Source organism: Chanos chanos, chromosome 2 (genome assembly GCF_902362185.1).
Source record: "Chanos chanos chromosome 2, fChaCha1.1, whole genome shotgun sequence".
Lineage (NCBI taxonomy): Eukaryota > Metazoa > Chordata > Actinopteri > Gonorynchiformes > Chanidae > Chanos > Chanos chanos.
The window spans coordinates 53,658,479-53,674,434 of NC_044496.1; the positions used below are offsets into that span (position 1 = coordinate 53,658,479).

Here is a 15,956-nt window from a genome sequence, read left to right on the forward strand (position 1 = left end):
CATAATGTATCAAGCGTGTCAAGAATAAAAGCACTGATCTAGGATCAGTGTTCTTGATCCATGTAATTGTATTTGTTTGGTTTATGAACGGCAAAAACTGATCCTAAATCAGCCCTCTTACTCTTAGACATTTAGTTCATTGGAGCCCGGACCGTATTTATGTTAAGCGATAATCCATACAGAAGAGCTGTTTTGTTTGAAGCTTTTAGTTTGAATGGAGAGAATGTGGATGTTAGATATTGGTGTGATTACTACAATTTCCAAGACTTTTGTACTGAGGGAATATAACTCTCACCAGAGACTGAGAGCTTTCAGCTCTAGCTAAAGTGGATGATGACTTTGAGTGGAGGAAGCCTTGGCGCCTTTTGTCTGAGCCGAGTGACTCTGTGTGTGTGTGTGTGTGTGTGTGTGTGCTATGAAGAATATCTTTTCTGTTCCACACTCAGCATCTCTGCTGCTATGGAGGTTTTCAGTGCCTGGAACGAACAGCCAACCAGTGGCAAGCTTGTGATGTTGGGGGAAATTCCCAGTCGTTGGTAGGGAGCAGAGAGTGACGTAGGAGATGCACTGAAACAATGCACTGTATTTCTTACGCTAGTGTGCGTGTGGGGGAGGGGTATGTATTGTTGCTTGTAGGTATTTAAAATGATTTAAGCTGATCATTGCACAGTCTTCTGAATATTTTTGTCATGATTGGCTGCTTAATCTTTGTTTGTTCTACAGTGATGATTTGTCAAATTTATTTAAATGTGTTGAATTATTTTTTTTTTGTACTGTACTTCAATTAGAACCCATAACCCATTCATTTAGACAACTGCTTATGTCCTGGCGGTTGTGCATTTGTACTTTGGTTTATTGGCCTTTGGTGTTTGTGTTTTGGGAGAGAGAAACACGGAGAGTGAGAGAGAGGGGACATGTGTGGGTGAGTCAGAATGTACCAGTGAAAATGTATTCATCCATCAGACTGACAGTGAGTGGGAGATGGAGAATCAATTAAAAATGCATTCTTCTCTTTACTCCTCTCCTCTCCTCTCTTCAACTCTCCTCTCCTCTCCTCAACTCTCTTCTCCGCTATTCAAGTCTCCTCTCCTCTCTCCTCAACTCTCTTCTCCTCTCCTCAACTCTCTCCTCTCCTCAACTCTCCTCTCCTCTCCTCTCTTCAACTCTCCTCTCCTCCTTATTGATCCCTCCTAGCATCTATCCTATTTGTGTCAAAACTCCTCCTGCTCCTTATTTTCTATGTATATTCCTGCATACATGATCAAGTTCTCCCAACAGTCTTAAAAATAAAACTCAGAAACTAAGTGAAAACTGAGACTTATCAATATTAATTTTTCAGAGAGAGGCTAGTCTCCAAAAAAAAAAAAGAGAGCGAGAGAGATGGATAGCAGCTTTAATAGAGTTTTGGTGTCTATGATTAATTAAAGCTATTACAGTTAACAGGGAAGTGTAAGCTAAGATATAGTAGTTAGCTCTTCCTGCTCAGATAAGTTTTGGGCTGGGTCTTTGCGATAAGGGAGAGACAGGGAGGGCTAGAGTCAGACCCCTGTAGAAACGGAAGCACTGAGCTTTCTTCAATGCGTACAGGTCTCTCTGCAGAGAGACATAAAATAGTCTTTTTCAAGGACAGGAGACAGTGCAGAGAAGTTAACAGGGATATTGTTTTTCTTTTTCACTGTGCGGTTTTACTGTCCAGGGATACATGTCACTGACACCCCCGCCCCACCCCCCCCGCCCCCCTGCCTCCGCCCCGCACCTTTATGCTTTCAGCTGAAAAGAATGAAAAAAAAGGTTTGTCAAGGGGCTTTTGTGTCATTGGATTAAGCAAGCAATTTGTAATCCAGTGACAAGCTTTAAAATTCGACACGCGGTACGAAAACAAAAGAAAAAAATAAAGGGGAAAAAAACCCCCTAAAAATGCATTTAGAGAGATTGGTTTAGAATTTGTCTAAATCGACTTGAGCCGGAAAGATGCGGCAGACCAATTTGTCTTGATATTATTGGCATAATGTGTGTCCTTTTTGCGAGGCTGTGGATGCATGTAATCCTGCCGTATTGATTTGTATTCTCTCCTACGAAGAATAATTGCCCAGTGTCTTAACAATGAACATCAGTCCAAATCAACGTTTGCTCCATTTCTCATTTTCAGCTATTGTCCAGAAAATGCCTTAGCGGGTTTTAATTACTGTTGGAAAGTGTGGGAAAGCCTGTTTAAATGGTTATAGATGATCGCAGTATGTCATTGTGATAGATCATGCATGTGCTGGTAACTGAAACGGTTGTGTGCGTTCATGGGTTTCTGCATGATGTCTTTTTTCAATACTAAAGGCACGGAATTAGATGTCTGAAATTTGCATGGCTTGTGAATCCTCCAGGGAACAAACATTACGTTCTTGTGTGTGTGTGTGTGTGTGTTTGTGTGTGTGTGTGTGTGTGTGTGTGTGTTTGTGTGTGTGTGTGTTTGCGTGTGTGTGTGTGTGTGTGTGTGTGTGTGTGTGTGTGAACAAGGGGGAAAGCCCACAGTGTCCAGTAGACCATTTAAAACAGCTCACTCCTTAACCCAGTCAGCCATGAACCTGTAAAATACCACCTGACAACCACCAGTCCTCTCCGCGTGTGTGTTTGCCTGTGTGTGTCTGTGTTAGGGACAGTTACTCTCGCCCTAAACCACCAGTCCTCTCCGTGTGTGTTTGCATGTTTGTGTCTGTGTCACAGACAGCGACTCTTGGCCTAAACCACCAGTCCTCTTCATGTGTGTTTCCATATTGTGTGTGTTTGTGTTTGAGCGTGCTATCCAGAACAGCTCCTGACCGGAACCAGTTCTCTCTGCCACCCTTTTGTTGTCTTCATGGATGAAAAAAAAGAGACGGAGAGATTAAAAGAGGGAGAAAGAGAGTGAGAGAAACGAGATTGAGACGGACTGGGGGAAGGATGATGGGGGAGGAGAAGGTGGCGAAATTGGCAGTGGGAAAGAAATAAAGAGAAAGATAGAAAGACAAGGGGAGGAAATTGAATAATGCTGACATATTGAAAAAGATATTGAGAAATTGGAGGGCAGGTATATTGGAAGACTGAGGACGAGAAGAGAAAGTACCGGGGGGGGGGGGGTGCAATAAATGATAGTGTGAGAGGGAGGGGACTGAAGGAAAAGAAGGGAAAGGGTGATGGAGAGGTGGAGGGAAAAGGAGGAGGGAGGGAAAGAGAGAGAGTCAAAAGGAGGAACGGTTGGAGGAAACAGATTGAAGAAAGTGACAGGGAAAACGTTGTGGAACAGCAGCAGATCAATAGAACGTATTGAATGCGTATTTTCACGTGCGTTCCCCTCATTGGCCCCCCCCCCCCCCCCCCCCCCCCCGCCTCATCACATATACACACACAGGCAGCTACTTACACTTACACATATACATACACACACACACACACACACAACTCCTTCCCTCATGGCATTCAGTCATTGTGCTTGCGGGTGGGTGGGGATACCCGGTGGGGGAGGGGCGGTTAGGGGAGTGGGGTGGAGTGGAGTGGAGGGGGTGGATACTGCGGGATTTCCCCGTCAGAAAAAAATGATTTATATATTCCACAGCTTCCAGCAATGGTACTGCAGCTCCCGAGAGAGAGAGAGAGAGAGAGAGAAAAAAAAGAGAGATCCAGATATTATCAGCCTCTGTGTTGACTCAATCAGGAGCAGTTATTCACTGTTTACTTCCCATCTTCCTATGGTATTTTCTTCTGTGCTACATGATCTTCATTTCAAACATAACACTAAGTGGTTATTGGTTGTCATGGATACAATGGTTACGATACCATTATTACATATACACGCACACACACACACACATATACATACATATATATATAGAGAGAGAGAGAGAGAGAGAGAGAGAGATAGATAGATAGATAGATATAGATATATATATAGATATATATACATATAGATATGTAATCATGTACACACGGATACTTGTACTTTCATATATACAAGGTTGCTGTTTGGTTTCTCGCATTGAGAACACGTTGACAGCCGGAAGTCCTCAAAGACTCAGCCCCTGGAATGTTTGTTACGCGAAGCCTGTCTTTTTTTTTTTTTTTCCTCTCCCAATCTGTTTCTCTCTCCGCTTTCCTGTTTCGGACACGAATGGATAGGCCTTAATGGAATCATTTAAAGTCCATTTGCTGAAACCGCCTCTTGGCCCCTGTTTCTCCAGAGCCGCGCGTCGGGAGCGGTCATGTGACCCGCCGGAATTTCCATGCAGATTGCTTCTCTCCACAGCCTTTTTAAACCATGCTCCTCTGCACTCCAATTTGTGTCAGTGGCTTCCATTGGGCTTGGCCGTGGACTGGAGGATGAGATGAGATGATGCGGCCGATTAGAGAAACGGGGTCTCGATTTCAGCACGTTTCTTTCCACGTCATAGCCGGAGACAGTCTTTTCCAAAGCAGGGCCACAAAATCTTAGAGTAGCATCTTAGCATCTCTCTCTCTTTCTTTCTTTCCTTCTGTTTCAAGTGTGATGTTATGAAACAGATTTTTATTATTGGGCAGACTTTGGCCAAGCGCTGCATTTTGGATATTGGTGCTTAAAGGTGGATATTGGTGCTTAAATGTTTGAACCTCCTCGGAACAGCCCAGACGTGCACTCAGATGAGATGCATTGCAGGGCATTAGCTCTGGCTTTAGATTTACGTCCCTCACTCCACATACAGAATAGCTGCACTGTCTCCAGAGACCCAGTATGTTAGGATGTGTAAGAATGTTACTGCTGGAGCAAACAGGCTGAGACACCCCCCCCCCCCCCCTCTCTTTCCCTCTCTCTCTCTCTCTGTGTTTGCATGTATGCATATTTTCATGTCATTATGTTTGACATGGCGGCTGCGATCAGATGTGATTGTCTGATTAGCAGAGATAAAACATAGATTCGGCTTAGTTGAGCGGTGTTTTATCTCGTATGGAGCAACTTACTTCCCCACTGCAAACTATGATTAATACCACTAGCTATCCAAGCTAAGCTTAGCGTTTGCCATGGCGATCGGAGAGTGACACATGATGATGGATTGCGTAACTTGCTCTGTTTGAACTAAATGTTCCCGTAGAAACAAGTTGACAAATTTCTGGCATTTAGAAACAGTTTGATGTATTGACACAGAACTGAAGATGAAAGCATGTAGTGTTGGCAGGCCGGCACACGTTGTTAACGCTTGCTCGGGCTATGACGCCTGTTTATAACAAGTTTCCCTGATCCCAGCTTTGTAACCTAACACGTACACAGCGGCGCTCCGTCACCGGTTGACATGCGGTGGGGGTGCTGCTTAGTAACGCGAGTAATCTCTCTGCCTCCCACCCTCGCCGTGTGCTCTCAACGATGTTGTTTGTTCTGTTGATGTTATTATCATAATTATGATTAATTTTTTCCACTACAAGATAGGGTTTAATCCAATCTTTTCTGAAAGCAGCTTTGCGTTTTGCTTTTGTGCTCTGATTGATCTGAATTAATATGACCTTCCACCGCGGTAACGGCTGTCGATGACAGTGGAACGGTTACGTAAGTGGGGACGGAGCTACGTGTTAATCTGTTTAAAGTGTGAAGAGATTATTTCATAAGATGCGTTTACATTTTAGTGAAGACTGTCTATCGCTGCTGCTCATCTGTCTGCCCTGCTTTTCAGGCATGACATAATCTTCAATCTGCAAACACGTTGCATTTTTTTTTTTTTTCTGGAAATCGAGCATATAACTGACTTGAAATGTGTCTGGCGGTATTGCGTGAATTGATTCGAGTAGTGATTTTCCTCAGGCGAGTTATTGATCAGAGGACAGAGTCTTGCCTCCAGTTACAGCTCACTGATCACTCGGTCACCGTGGGAGTACCACCCTCACTTTTTTATGACTTGTAGACTAGTTGTAAGTCCTTTTACCGTCGTCGATCCTCCAGACGAATTTCCGTTAGCATTCCCCCGGCAATTAAAGAAGCTTAACATTGAGCCGACAGCGTCGCTGTGGAGGTGCCATGTCACCTGTCGGCATGTGACATCAGGAGCGTTCCCGTCAGTGTGTAGGAGTGCTCAGTGTCAACGTGAGTCAGGAAGGGGAGGGCTTATCTCCGAACTCCCCGGAGCTTTTGACAGTTTAAGGCCAGCTGGGAACCTGAGTGTCCAGTGACGTAACACACAAAAGACAAACATCTGAAAGACAGTCCATTGGGACATCCCTAGGCCCACTGGTATAATGGGAAAAGTCTAAGTGAAGGCATAGGGGAACACTTAATGTCAACACGATGACATTGAGTTTCCATAAGTCCTGCGAGAGCTAAAGAAATGACTAAAGTCCTGCTTGAGTTACCAAACCTTTGTGAAACCCTTGATCCCCTATGAAAAGTACCATCTGAACTAATGTAGACTTTAATGATGTAAGTGTATTCATCCAAAGTGCTCCCAGCAGGGGTTAGAATGAGCGAGTCGTAATATTATGCCTCCAAGCCTCTTGAGGCAACAAAGAAAGTCATTTATGGTTTCTTTACCCTCTTGGCTCCAAGTAAAAAAAAAAAAACAACCTGATTGATTCACAACCACATCCGTAACATTTCCAGTTCATTTGCTGTTCTCAAACAGAAGAAACAACAGCCTGAAGAACCTGCGTGTCTTATCTTATCTTTTAGACTCACTGATAAAACATTAGCATCGACTCTGATCAATTTCGAGTTTAAATCTCCCTTCTAACCCCCTCTTAACGCCGCCGTCTCTCATCAAATCCCTTTTGGCTGAATGTGCTCAATGATACTCTTCGCTTTTGGTTCTAATTGAAAGAATCTGCACAAGCTAATTGCATCTTTAACGACTTGGTTTGCAGCGGGGTAGCGATTTTACAGCAGATTCACTTTATTGTGTTGGTCTGATAATATAGATCGTTTGCGGAATAATTCAAACGCTGTAAAGCCCACTAGTTTGAAAAGCATTGTAAAAAGGCAAGACAGGTCCGTCTTCAAAAGGAAGGAAGGTAGTTAAAAAGCAATTACTAACCCACCTTCCCCAGAAGGAGAGGGAAGAGCTTTTGCGAGCGATATAATATGATACCCTTTACTCTGTTGTCTCGGATCATTCTGGCCTCGTACACTGTTAGCAAATTCCTCGAAGTCCGACAGCTCAATCAATGCTTAGCTAACCCATCTGAGAGAAAGGACATCCCTCAATGAGTTCAATGACGGCCCCAACTTAAAATCGCTATCGCTAGCGACTGTAAGTTGGGAGGTTCCATATATAAGTTACACACACACACACACACATATATATGGATTGGTTAGGCATATTGTGGGTAGGGGCTGAGGGATCCTCTATCAGTGCTAGACTGCCTCTCACCCCCTCACGTCGAGAATGAAAAAGGAGAGAGGGATGATGGTGGAGAAGGGAGAGACAGAACAAAAGATTTGTGAGTAAAAAATGGGCAAAGTCAAGAGTTCAACTGAGAAAGGATTTGCGCATTAATCTTACACTAATCTGAAATCTCTTCCTTCCATCTCTTTCATTATAAATACCGGGTAGGACTTTTTTTTTTTGGCATAAGAAAAGAGAAATAAGATTTCAAAGAAGCTAAGGAGAAGGATACACGGGAAAAAAGTTATCTCAGAAAGCAAAGTGGGGGAATGATTTAGCAATAGTGAGAGAGAAGGAAATAAAGGAATATACTGTGTCAGAGAGAGAAAAGCAAAATAAAAATGGACCACAGGAGACCAAAGGAACTATAGCAAAGACAGAAACACACACAGAGAGAGACAATAAAGGTACTGTGCTGTGGTGTAAGGCACTTTCTGACTGGAATGATATGAACCTCCTTCAGTTTTTGACCCGACATGACATTTTCAGTTGAGTTTGGTTATTATTCATACAATTTACAAGAAGAATCTGCTTCAGCAGAAACCTGCTCTGGTTGGTTCATGAGAGAGACATCATCCATCCAGTTTAGTGGATATTTTTTTTATTTTATTTTTTTTGTGGTTGCTTTCAAGGAGGACATCTTCTGTAATTTAGATTCATTAACTAGAAGAGAGAGGCAGATTTCGTCTGCTAATACGGAAAAGGGGAACGACTATGTTTTTTTCATTTCATTCTTGCCTCTCTTTTTTTTTTCCCTTTCTCAAGTACTAGAAATTTGAGGAATGTCTGGGGAAAGGAGTGAGTGTATCTGTTCTGTTATGGTGAAGCAGTGTGAGATGTCAGAATGCAGAGTAGGTCTGTACTTCATAGAGGCCAGATGACTCACAAACATGGACATGGACAGCATCAATTATTTATTTGGTAAATGGAGGAAAGTGTAATCTTCACCATGATTCATCCATGCCTCTCTGAACTTTTGGCTTTAAAACGGTATTATTGATTTTTTTTTTTTGGTCGTTGTTGGTTGTTGACATTTTGAATTATATGAATGACTTAGTTTTGTCATTCATATGATTGCGTGTTAGTGTGCATGTGTATATCTATGTGCATGTGCATATGTATGTGTGTGTTTGTGTTTACACACGTGTGTGTCTGTGTGTGCGTGTGTCTGTGTGTGTGTGTCTGTGTGTGTGTGTGTGTGCGTGCGCACGTGCACGTGCATGCTTGTGTGTGTGTGTGTTTATTTATGGCACTCGACTGAAGAGTGAGTGCTCTTACCAACATTACAGCAGTGCTCCGCAGCATCTTCACATAAACGAAAGGAAACAACTTTCAGCACCTGTCCGGTTAAGTGTCCTCACCGTTCCACTCTTCTCCTCTCTCTCTCTTTTCCTCCTCTCTCCTCCTCTCCCTCGCTCTTCTTCAGGAACACTTCACGCCTGAATGCAAGTTTAAAGAGTCGGTCTTTGAGAACTATTACGTGACGTACTCTTCGATGACCTACAGACAGCAGCAGTCGGGCAGGGGCTGGTACCTGGGCCTGAACAAAGAGGGTGAGATTATGAAGGGCAATCACGTGAAGAAAAACAAGCCTGCTGCACACTTCCTCCCAAAGCCTTTGAAAGGTATGTCCGCCCCACCACACACTTAACCCTCAAAGGGAACCGAATTCACTGAGGTGACTGTGCGCAATTACCTGTGTTTTTTTTTTTTTTTCTGGTCCTTTTATGGGAGACTTATTTCTTTGTCCAAGGCAAGTTTAAAGCGTAGCCCTCATAAAAGAAAATCCCTTTTTCTCCCATTACAAAAAAAAAAAAAAAATCAATCAGAATGGTCGAAGAAATAACCCGGGAGAAGAAGACGCTGCTTCAGAGTCTAAGATATTTAATACAGCCTCTCTGCACTTATAAAGTGCCAGAGGTCCACGAAAACACCCCAAAAACACAGAGACAGTGCAGGCATCAGAATTCCTGTTCCTTTACCAGTCAAATGTGACTGTCTACTCTAAACATAGTAGGATTTAGGGTCCCGCGTACACTGCTTCACCTCATCGAACCCCTCTCCGAATATAGACGCGTCCTGTTGCTTGTCGGCTGGCTTGGGCCGCATGTGCCCGCTCTCGCTCCAAGGCTGCGGTTCTTCTCATTTCTAAAGAGCCGCCGCGTGTTTGGAGTCGACGAGGTGGAGATGTAGCTATCGAGTGCCATGGGAGCTATTTAGACCTCGGCACAAGCCAGACGGTTTAAAGCATTGTCCGTGGCGGAAGCCTCCGGAATGACAAAGCTCCGCACGTTGAATGGAGACGGCTAGGCCTTTTTGACAATACGTGTTTTGGAGGAGTGTCCGCTCCGCCGGTACAGGAGAGGGCACAGAGAGACACGCAGGAGCAGTGGTCAATAGGGAAGAGAGCACAAGGCTTTCATCTAATAAAGGAGAATGCTTACTTGTCAACAAAACAGGAGAGATAGAGAAAGAGAGAGAGAGAGAGCGCTGGATGCTTTGTCTTCTTTCAGCAAAAACTTCAGCTCTTGTGAGAAAAGAGGCTGTGTCTGCAGAAATGACAACTCGTATGCTGATGAGGGACAGCTTGTGACATTTTATTACCAAAAAAACTGAATACATTATCATACGTTATCACACTCTTTAGCAGTGGTTTCAAGATTTTCGGGATTTTCAGAGTATACGAACATGCGTAAGTTGAGTGAACCAAACAGCGTTTTTAAATTAATGGGTAAAATTAACGGGAGTTTTCGGCTTCATTGAGAAGTCTGTTTTAACTACACTCTCAGTTCCTCACAATTGTGTGACTCATTTAACTTAAACGAGTTTACTAAATCATTCTGTGACTCATTCTCACACAAATGTGTTTCAGTTATATTAAGATTACTTGTTGATGAGCTAATGTATGTTGATAATAGTAACTTAAAGTTAACGGAGTTTAAAAGCTGTGTGTGTGTGTGTGTGTGTGTGTGTGTGTGTTGGTAATCAGTGTGTGGTCTGAGCAACTGACTCAAGATGACCCTGGTGTATAGCTCCTCATTGCAGAGCCCTGCAGTGGGGGTGATGCACAGGCCTTTAGGAGTAGTTAGGAGCATTGTCTGGGTGGATATTCCCTGGCAATTAGAGCAAGTGCATAACAGCTCATCTTTCTTTCCTCTGTACCTCATTAAATACCCACACTGGCCCACGCACATCACTCACACTCACATTTGACTATCAACGCCACACACAAGAGCCTCAACACCAAAAAAACACAGATCTGTCATTCAGCTCTTCATGTGGACTGAAGTTCCCAACCGTCCTAGGTTTTTTTTCATTCCAGAGGTGTCGAAAATCTGCAATGCAAGTTTCGTAAAGCTTCATAAATCAATCTCAAAGTAAGAGAATGGAATAGAGAGAGGAGAGAGAGAGATTCTGAGGAGAGAGAGAGAGAGAGAGAGAGAGAGAGTCTGGCAAAAGTCGTCCAATTAAGGAACAGTGTCTTCTGTGAACGCGCCTTCAGCAGCGTTCTGCTGTATGAAAAAAGTTCCGGCTCAGCGCTCTCTCTCTCTCTCTCTCTCTCTCTCTCTCTCTCTCTCTCTTTCTCTCACTCTCTCTCTCTCTCTTTCTCTTTCTTACTTTCCCCTTACACATACACAAGCACTATTCTTTTTACAATTCGCACGTACACTGGAACAGGTCACTAAAAGGAGTTTTCAAAGGTAGAAATCACATGAGGATACCAACAGGCAGGGAACCAACTCTCAGAGTTATGTTTGTCAGACTTAGCGTCTGTGTGACATCTCACACGGGGCACAGTCAGACGTACAATTAAACCTCTCCAAAGAGCTTTAAAAAGAAAAGAAAAAAAAAAAACGCTCGAACAAAATGCAATTCATTTATAAAGCCTTAAAAATACAGGCCACTGTGTATTTTTTTTGTGAGTCCAGAGGTTAGCGTAAGAATTCTCTAAAATGCTTTCTGGTCATTCCCAGACCTCAGAAGCTGAATCAATGAATGCACTTTTAATGACAAGACTGCAGTCACACAGAGTACTCACCAACACCCCAGTCATAGGCTTTGCGCTGGGTTGCACAACAGTTCTTCTAATACGTCAGGTATCGATTCTAACAGCTTTCCTCTGAAGTGCTGCATCGATTGATCCTGGTAGGCAAAGGAGCCATGGGTTAGGTGAGGGGAAGTCTTTGTGATGTCGCTGTCGTCGTTGTTTCGGGAGGACTCGACATCAGATATCATTTTAGAAGAACTGGTCGTCTGGTGGATTTTATGGCTGTGGTGTAAAAAGCCGCCTCTCTGAAGTCCTTGGATTAGAGCTTGGTCTCTAAGAAAGTCACCAGGCTGAAAGTACGGCCTGGAGTATTGCCCAGCATACACACAACCCAGCATACACACAACATACACACAGCACACACAACGTACACTCAACACACACAAAGCACACAAGGAACACACAATATACACACAACATACACACAGCACACACAACATACACACAGCAACACACACGTCATACACACAGCACACACACAACATATACACAGCGCACACACACAACATACACACAGCAACACACAGCACACACACAACATACACACAGCATACACACAACATACACACAACATACACACAGCAACACACAGCACACACACAACATACACACAGCATACACACAACATACACACAACATACACACAGCAACACACAGCACACACACAACATACACACAACACACACACAACATACACACAGCATACACACAGCATACACACAGCAGCACACAGCAACACACAGCACACACACAGCACACACACAACATACACACAGCACACACACAACATACACACAGCACACACACAACATACACACAGCACACACACAACATACACACAGCATACACACAGCATACACACAGCAGCACACAGCAACACACAGCACACACACAGCACACACACAACATACACACAGCACACACACAACATACACACAACATACACACAGCAACACACAGCATACACACAACATACACACAACATACACACAGCAACACACAGCATACACACAGCAACACACAGCATACACACAGCATACACACAACATACACACAGCAACACACAACATACACACAACATACGCACAGCAACACACAGCATACACACAACATACACACAACATACGCACAACATACGCACAGCAACACACAGCATACACACAACATACACACAGCAACACACAGCATACAAACATACACACAACATACGCACAGCAACACACAGCATACACACAACATACGCACAGCACACACACAACATACACACAACATACACACAGCACACACACAGCACACACACAACACACACACAACATACACACAACATACACACAACAACACACAGCATACACACAGCAACACACAGCATACACACAGCATACACACAACATACACACAGCAACACACAACATACACACAACATACGCACAGCAACACACAGCATACACACAACATACACACAGGAACACACAATGTACACACAGCATAGAAACAACATACACACAGCAACACACAACATGCACACAGCATACACACAGGAACACACAATATACACACAGCACACACACAGCATAGAAACAACATACACACAGCACACACACAGCATACACACAGGAACACACAACATACACACAACAACACACTGGTACTATCAAATGCTCATGACACCATCAGTGTGCTGTTTTCTTACTGGACAAATATTCCTCCTTTACTACATTTCATTGTTTTTCACTCCAAGAAAGAAGATTAATTGTGTGTGTGTGTGTGTGTGTGTGAGTGTGTGCATGTGTGTGGTTAAGGTTCATGTGGACCAAATAGGATATGAATAAGCAGGATAATTAGAATAGAAATATCTGGCACATTGGGCCCTGTGGGGGCATTTGTTGCTTCCACTTAGGATTTTTATTAAGACACCGCTGTCGTCGTTAAAACAAAATGTACCAAAAGTTTGTTTGATTATGGTTAGAGTCAGGATATTAATCTTTCATTACCGTTAAACTGAAGTCAATGGGATGTCCCCTCTTGAATATAAAGACAAATGTGTCTGTGTGTGTGTGTGTGTGTGCGTGCGTGTGTGTGTGGTCTGTTGCACACTGTGTTCTCCTGTCTCTCTTACCGTTGTGTAAGGTTAGATGGAGTAATCTCTTTCTCTCTCTTCCTCTGTCTCCCTCCCTCTCTCTCTCTTCCTCTGTCTCCCCCCCCCCCCTCTCTTTCCCTCTCTTTTTCCCTCTCTCTCCAGTTGCCATGTACCGGGAGCCCTCCTTGCATGACCTGACAGAGTTCTCGCGCTCCGGCAGCGGCACGCCCACCAAGAGCCGCAGCGCCTCGGCCGTGCTGAACGGCGGCAAGGCCGTGAGTCAGAACGAGTCCACGTAGCCCGGCAAAGCCCGGCCCGGTTCTGTTAACCCGACGCCTTCACCAAACCTCCGGACGCTCGTGACTATACGCAGAATTCTCTCCTGAAAAAAAATAAAAAATAAAAAAATAAGGCTCTCGATGGATCAGGACAACCACGGCGAACATCATCAGCCACCGCGCCAGACATGATCAGATTAGAGTTACTGTTCCATACGATCTGAGTTGAGTTTGAAATGGCCTGGTTTTTATGGTTCTACTCCTTACCACAGTTAATGGCATCTCGCATATGTGAAAAAAAAAAAAAAAAACAAGGAAAAAAACATCAAAACAAAACATGCAAACCGTTGACTTTTGAGAAATTCAGTTTTGGGTCCCTGTCTTGTAGGCAGACGCTGACACCGAGTTGGGTTTTTTTTTTTGTTTTTGTTTTTTTCTCTTCATTAAAGCTCATTAGTTACCATTTGTAGGTCCTGATAAACGATTACATGTATTAAGTCTTCAGGGCAAAGAGTGAGGTTTTTTAGCTGCTTGGCTGCAGGCCTGGAGAGGAGGCCCTGTCCTCTTTGTTATTTCTGCTTTTCCTGAGGGAGGAGGAGGAGGAGGCGACAGTTTTCAAACCCCAGGTCTTTTTCAGGGGCTCAGGCTCTAGCATCACTGCGTTTAATTGTGCACTCGCTTAGAGAGACTGCTCTCTAGCATGGGAATTAAAAGCCTGCATTCTGCTCACCTGTAGAGAAAGGGGGAATGCCACTTCTCCTCAAATTAAAGAGAGAGAGAGAGAGTGGGAGGCCATGGTCCTACTTCTGCTTGCTAATCGTTTTAATTAGCCGTGCGTGTTTGTTTCCTTCTCTTCCTCTTGTTCTCTCTCCGTAACAGTGTTTTGTTTGTTTGTTTGTTTGTTTTCGTTTGAGGTTCCACATTGGAAGGGGTTCCAGCACACCAAAGACAGATCTTTCTAAGAGTGTCCCTTTAAGATGTTTTGGACCGCGCCAGTATACATAGGCATGAAAGAATGATGAACTGTTTTTCTTTCTTTCTTTTTTCTTTTCTCTCTCTTGTTGGTGTATTTTGGAAATGAAAGGGAGGTTTTCTAACAGAGGAAGATCAGAGGGATGAGAAACTGAAACGTCGAGAGAAGGCTGCTGGGAGCTTTGAAGGCTCGGTATTCTAGAAAGTGCTTTTTTTTTTTTTTTAGACGGTGCGCTCCCGAGCGTGCATGCGCGCGTGTGCGGTACGACACGACTGTTCCGTGTTCCCGACCCTCCCTCCTGTGCCCCCCCCCCCCTTTGCCGTTACGTCCTTCTTTGCCTTCGTCCCCTTCGGACTGACTGAGTGCTTCGTGTTTTCTTGCCTTTCCCTTCCATGTCTGCTCTCTCTTGGCTGAGTTTGGGGTCACCCCGTTCGCGGGGACCCATCGAGGACGCGGGGAGGTCCCCGTACCTGGACTCTGTTTCGTGTATGAGTAACTTATCGTGGTGACGATTTTCTATATAAACAAGAGAAAAGAACACATACTGTGGAATTTTAGGTGTCTTAACATTTTATAGGATATGTAACATTTGTAAAAGTGATAAAAAAAAAAAAAAAAAAAAAACTTGACGGAAAAAAAAGAAAAAAAAACCTTCCCTTTCTTGTACAGGGCATGTACAAAAAGAAGAAAAAAAAAAAAAGAAAAGAAAAAAAAGTTGTATGCGAAGAGAACCCTCTATGGTTTTATGGGCTGCGTAATCTTTCCCTCCGGCAACATAACTCGTTTAAACATGCGACGGACGGGAGAGAGGGAGGCCTTCTCTCTTCCGTGTCCTGTCATTTTATTTTTGGTTTCTTTTTTTGTTTTTCTCTCTCTTTTTTTGTTTTTCTTTTCCTGTTTTTTTTTTTTTCTTTTTTAGGTGAACATATCTGTTGCATGGGAAACAGCAGGGAATTCTGGAGTAGAGCTGCATGATGTAGGCTAATGTGTGTCAATCCCGTACTGGATCACGTGTTCCAAACTACCAGGATTAAACCAACAAAAACAAAAGAAAAAAAAAAACAAAACAAAAACAACACGTACCGATTGGCTCTCTGCCTGGTACCTTCCAGTTGTTTATTATTTGTTGTATAAACAAAATGCACTGAATAAAATGTTTGTATTAAGAGATACTTTTAAAATGTGTCTACTTGCTTTATTTTGTTTTCCTGTCTGT

The 15,956-nt window shown here is 43.5% G+C and overlaps 1 protein-coding gene across 3 annotated transcripts in view; it reads left to right on the forward strand.

Moving 5' to 3' along the window:
- fgf13a (fibroblast growth factor 13a) overlaps positions 1-13,788 on the forward strand; it is a 50,327-nt gene extending 36,539 nt beyond the window's left edge. For all 3 annotated transcript variants that reach the window (XM_030764852.1, XM_030764851.1, XM_030764850.1), the window contains exons 4-5: positions 8,791-8,989; positions 13,652-13,788. In XM_030764852.1, the coding sequence (XP_030620712.1) occupies positions 8,791-8,989; positions 13,652-13,788 (336 nt within the window). The remainder of the gene's footprint in view (positions 1-8,790; positions 8,990-13,651) is intronic.
- Positions 13,789-15,956: the final 2,168 nt, after the last annotated feature.